This window comes from Cyprinodon variegatus, unplaced genomic scaffold, assembly GCF_000732505.1.
Source record: "Cyprinodon variegatus isolate N-32 unplaced genomic scaffold, C_variegatus-1.0 Scaffold112, whole genome shotgun sequence".
In the NCBI taxonomy this organism is placed as follows: domain Eukaryota; kingdom Metazoa; phylum Chordata; class Actinopteri; order Cyprinodontiformes; family Cyprinodontidae; genus Cyprinodon; species Cyprinodon variegatus.
Genome location: NW_015150565.1, coordinates 295,465 through 299,726, shown reverse-complemented (window position 1 = coordinate 299,726; position 4,262 = coordinate 295,465). Strand labels below are relative to the sequence as shown.

The following is a 4,262-nucleotide window of genomic DNA, read 5'->3' as shown; positions in this document are numbered from 1 at the left end:
CAAGTAATTGAGATGAAACTGGACAGTTTTAACTGAGGACTTATTTTCACAAATATTTAATTAAGCTTGGATATAGCTTTTTTTTTATTATTTAACTGAGGCAAGATTTTGAATGGTTACAGCTTTACACCTGCAGGCTCCTAGTCCATCCATCTGGAAGATTAAAGTATTTTGTGAAAACTAAGTTTGACCTTATGAAAATGTAGACTTGACATCAAAATCTATGATGTTTTAAATGTGGAAATATTAAGATGAAGATAATGTAATTGTCATAAAAAAGTGAAAGAGGATTCACAGGGTGTACCATTACACCTTTTTTGGACAGTATTTAGACTGAAGCCTACCTAAGCTAGTTTTAAAGACTTAAGCTAAAACCTCTTCTTATAGCCCAAAATTTGCAGAAAAAAACCCAAACATGAAGTAACCATCAACTGTATCATTTTAAACAAGCAAGGTTAATGGTGCCAGCATGCATGTGGAGCATTCTCTAATATGAGAAAAAGAAACCTGCAGTGAATGACAGTTCTTTCCGCCTTTTTTGCCACTATTACATTTCCAACCAAACTAGAGGTAAACTGCTAGCCGGTTCACTCACAAAACCAAAACTTCTCCATATGGCTGTATTAAAAGTATTGTAGAATAACCAGTGGTAATTTATTTTTTCATTTGCTTTTTAAAATTTGGATATGGATTCATTTTCATTTAATACATCTTTAATGGGCTATATTTACTTAATATCCGTGTTTGATTTTTGCCTTTTCCTGCATTTATTGTGATGATCTTTGTCCACAGACAGTGGAAATGTTATTTTGAAAAAAATTCAACCACATTTTTGTCCTGCTGTAACATCATCAAAGGATGAAATATAAAAAATAACAGTTGGGAATACCTCTCTTCATCTGAAAGCTTGAGCCAACGGAGTATGGTCAAAATCCTTCTTTCCAGAGGAATGACCCTGAGGGGGGAAGAAAAATGGTGATTTTAAAAGCCTTTGATTAGTGTGTGCTCTTTTGTGATTGTTGGGGTTGGGATTTGGTTTTCTACTGTATTTTCTTTCTCCTCTACCTTAGGTTAGACCTTTCAACGAAGCAAACCTGCATTCAATCCTCTCATCATGGGCTAGATATAAAGGATATAAATACTAGGTTACCATATTGGTGGTTTGATTGTGGTAATTATGCCCCCCTGTGATTAAATTAAGTATAACTGACATGTAACTCCTAGCCATTGTTTACCCTGGAGCCTTGAGATGGTTTGGATAGATCTTAAACATGCCCCTGATCTACCACAGCTTTTTCAAGTGACTGAATAATGTCTAATCTAAGAAGTTTTTCAGGAGAAAGCTATAAATCACTAATTCCATTCAGTCAGGTTGAAGTAGGAAAACATTAAAGACGTTGCCAGTCTTTTAAGTACTGACTTTGGAAACAATTGGTTTAACGAGCCATTACCACAAGAGAAGCCACTGATCCTATTCAGACCAACTTACCCAGTGTTGCCAAATTAGATGGTTTACTGCCCAATTAGGTGGTTTTCATTTTGATTTTGAGGGTAAAAATTGCTTTGGGCGAGTGAAGATAATTTGGGCTGGTTCGGAGTCAGATCGGCGGTTTTTGAGTTAACCTATTCAAACACATGTCCATCACTGAGTGGCTACTGTCATCTGACAGGGTGTTTACAACAGAGAACTATTCTAGTGGTGCCATAGATTAGGCTAGTTTTAGCAGCAGGTGGATCTGGTGTGATAAAACTAGCGCTGATGATCGGTGCGTTCTGGTTGGAAGAGGAATCTTTTAAAGATGGTGGGGGAAACCGCTGGTTTTAGCGCTTGGTGCAATTAAACTCCTCACCCTCCCTTTATGAAATGCGCCAGTTGAAAGAGCTTTTTCACAAGTTGCTCTGCTCAAAGTCGAGTCCAGAATTCGCATGGGCCTCCCGATCCTCTCAAGTTTGATGAATTTGTGAACTGGATTAACACGGAATGGATACACATTAGACCCCATTCCGTTCACCCCGACAGTTATTCGGGAGATTTCATTCAACCATGTTCTGATCACAAATCACAATGGATTTTATTATAGTTCAGCGTAAAAGTAAAAGTTCAACGTTCAGATGTACAATATTCCAGACAACAATCTAATAAGAATTAAAGGTGAGAATTCAAAATCAACCATAGTAAATGTAGTTATTTCAATTATGTAAAAAATTAAGCTTAGCATATTTGTGTGTGCCCATTGATCGCAGTTTGTCTTTGTAAAAGGAGGAGTAGTCTGCCCATAGCTGTTTATGGAGAACAATTCTGGGCAGATTTTGTTGGATTGTAGCATTTTGACACGTAGCGTTGAATTAAGTCGTACCGAAGTGTGTGTTCATGTTCACACAGTAAATACAACAATATATTAATTGGGATTTTTTTGTGTGTGATGTGATGGTTTTTAACAGAGGTTTGGGCTCGACTCTCTATCGACTATCTAGCAACACTGAACTTACCCCTCACTCAATCTTTATACCAACCCTCTGAAAGTTGTAGGGTATGTATCTTTGGCCCTGTCCAAATACTCACACTTTCCCCTTTGTGTTCCTTCTCCTGTGTTTTGGTGTTCAATTGCCTAGTGTTCCGTGTTCCAATTCTCCAGAGTGGTGTTTTGCTGCAGTGAGTTAATCTAAGCGGACAAGCCTGAGAAAATGGAGCTTGGGTTCAAACCAGCTACCTTGAAGTTGCAGGATGAACATCTGCATCCCACATCACTGTCACCACATTATATTATCACGGTTTAATTAAAATTTTATTTTTTCTTGGATAAGACTTTTTATTACCAGTCTATCATAACCTTAAATCTTATGCAATGACAGCACATTTGACAAGAAAAACTAATTTGTAGTGGTACTACCATACCCTACAACATTAAAAAACTCACAATAATCATTACGATTTGATAACTAGTGTTTCCTGCAACAATTCAAAAATAGTTTAACGTACCAGGGCCAGAAGAAAGTTGCTGCTTTTACTCCTTGTTTCTCTGCTGTAATCCAGATCTGAAAAACAGAGAGGTTGCAATGAGAACTCTTTTATGGAGTGCAGATTTTTTTTTTTCTATGGTTTACCTGCTCTTTTTTTTTCAATTATAAAAAATATCTACAATATTTTGAATAAATATTGACAGCACTGATCTAAGGGCTATGAGGCTGGGCAGAATAGACATCCATTGGAATTTTTTAAATAAAACATCCATTGCTTTGGCATAATTCTCTACAAACCCAAGATCAGTCACATTGGCATTGATGACAACACAAATGGGCATCAATGAGGCCAGTGCCTGGATTTGGAAAGAACTGTTATTAAAAGTTACTTTGGTTTTGAACTAGTTATTAACCTTCAGTGATGCCGGGAGCCTCTGAGGTGCATTTTTTTATTTCTTTCCTTTTTAACAGGGAGGTCTAGTAACCCAAGTCGGGGAGCTAAATGTTGATGAATAGAAGAATATTCCACCGTCTACAGCAGATGTGTTCCTCCATCAGCTGATGTAAGGTGAAAACTTATCACAACATTCTTATTCAGAGATAAAATAGCTTGCTTCTCTAAGCCAGCTTGTTCCTCGTGTTTTGAGCTTCCATAAAAAATCTTCCTCAACATTTTCAAACACTGGAAATCAGGCTGATGCTACAATAGTTCTTACACACCAGGGCAAGGTCTAGGCATAGTTAAAAGAGGGGGCAGGTAAAAATGTGAAGGGCTTCACCCCTTCACCCCTACACATTATGCCCAATATTTTTTATTGTTGACTTGTGTTTTGTTCATTGGACTGGGGTAATAGCTAATAGTGTAATGGTAAATGGTCTGTACTGAACCGACAACCCTTCGGTTGCAGAGCAAACTTAATCTCAAAAGGCAATGAGGGAGAGATGCATTTCAGTTAAAGGTGTTAGGTTATGGAACACTCTTGACAATGAGATAGAAAAAAAATCTCAATCAATTTCCACATTTTGAAATTCATTATGAAAGGATATTGGCCATTAAACACAGGTTTTGCGGGTATACAGTTAATTTGAATTATGTCAAGGTTTTTACTCCTTTCTGTTCCTTTTAATCATGATTTCTTTTAGTTGTTACATTAACTATTCATGCTTATTATTGATTGAATGAAATAAAGATGATTTTAATAAAATAAACTATGTTCAACTGCCCTTGCGACCTCAGCAGGGATAAGCGTGTTGATGGATGGATGGATGGATGGATGGATGGATGGATGGATGGATGGATG

General features: G+C 37.1%; 1 protein-coding gene across 1 annotated transcript in view; it reads right to left on the bottom strand.

Moving 5' to 3' along the window:
* LOC107084976 (ectonucleotide pyrophosphatase/phosphodiesterase family member 2-like) overlaps positions 1-4,262 on the bottom strand; it is a 43,671-nt gene that overhangs the window by 28,547 nt on the left and 10,862 nt on the right. Inside the window, exons 9-10 of the mRNA XM_015375062.1 lie at positions 2,981-3,036; positions 890-955 (exon numbers count right to left, since the gene is read on the bottom strand). Coding sequence (XP_015230548.1) covers positions 890-955; positions 2,981-3,036 — 122 coding nt within the window. The remainder of the gene's footprint in view (positions 1-889; positions 956-2,980; positions 3,037-4,262) is intronic.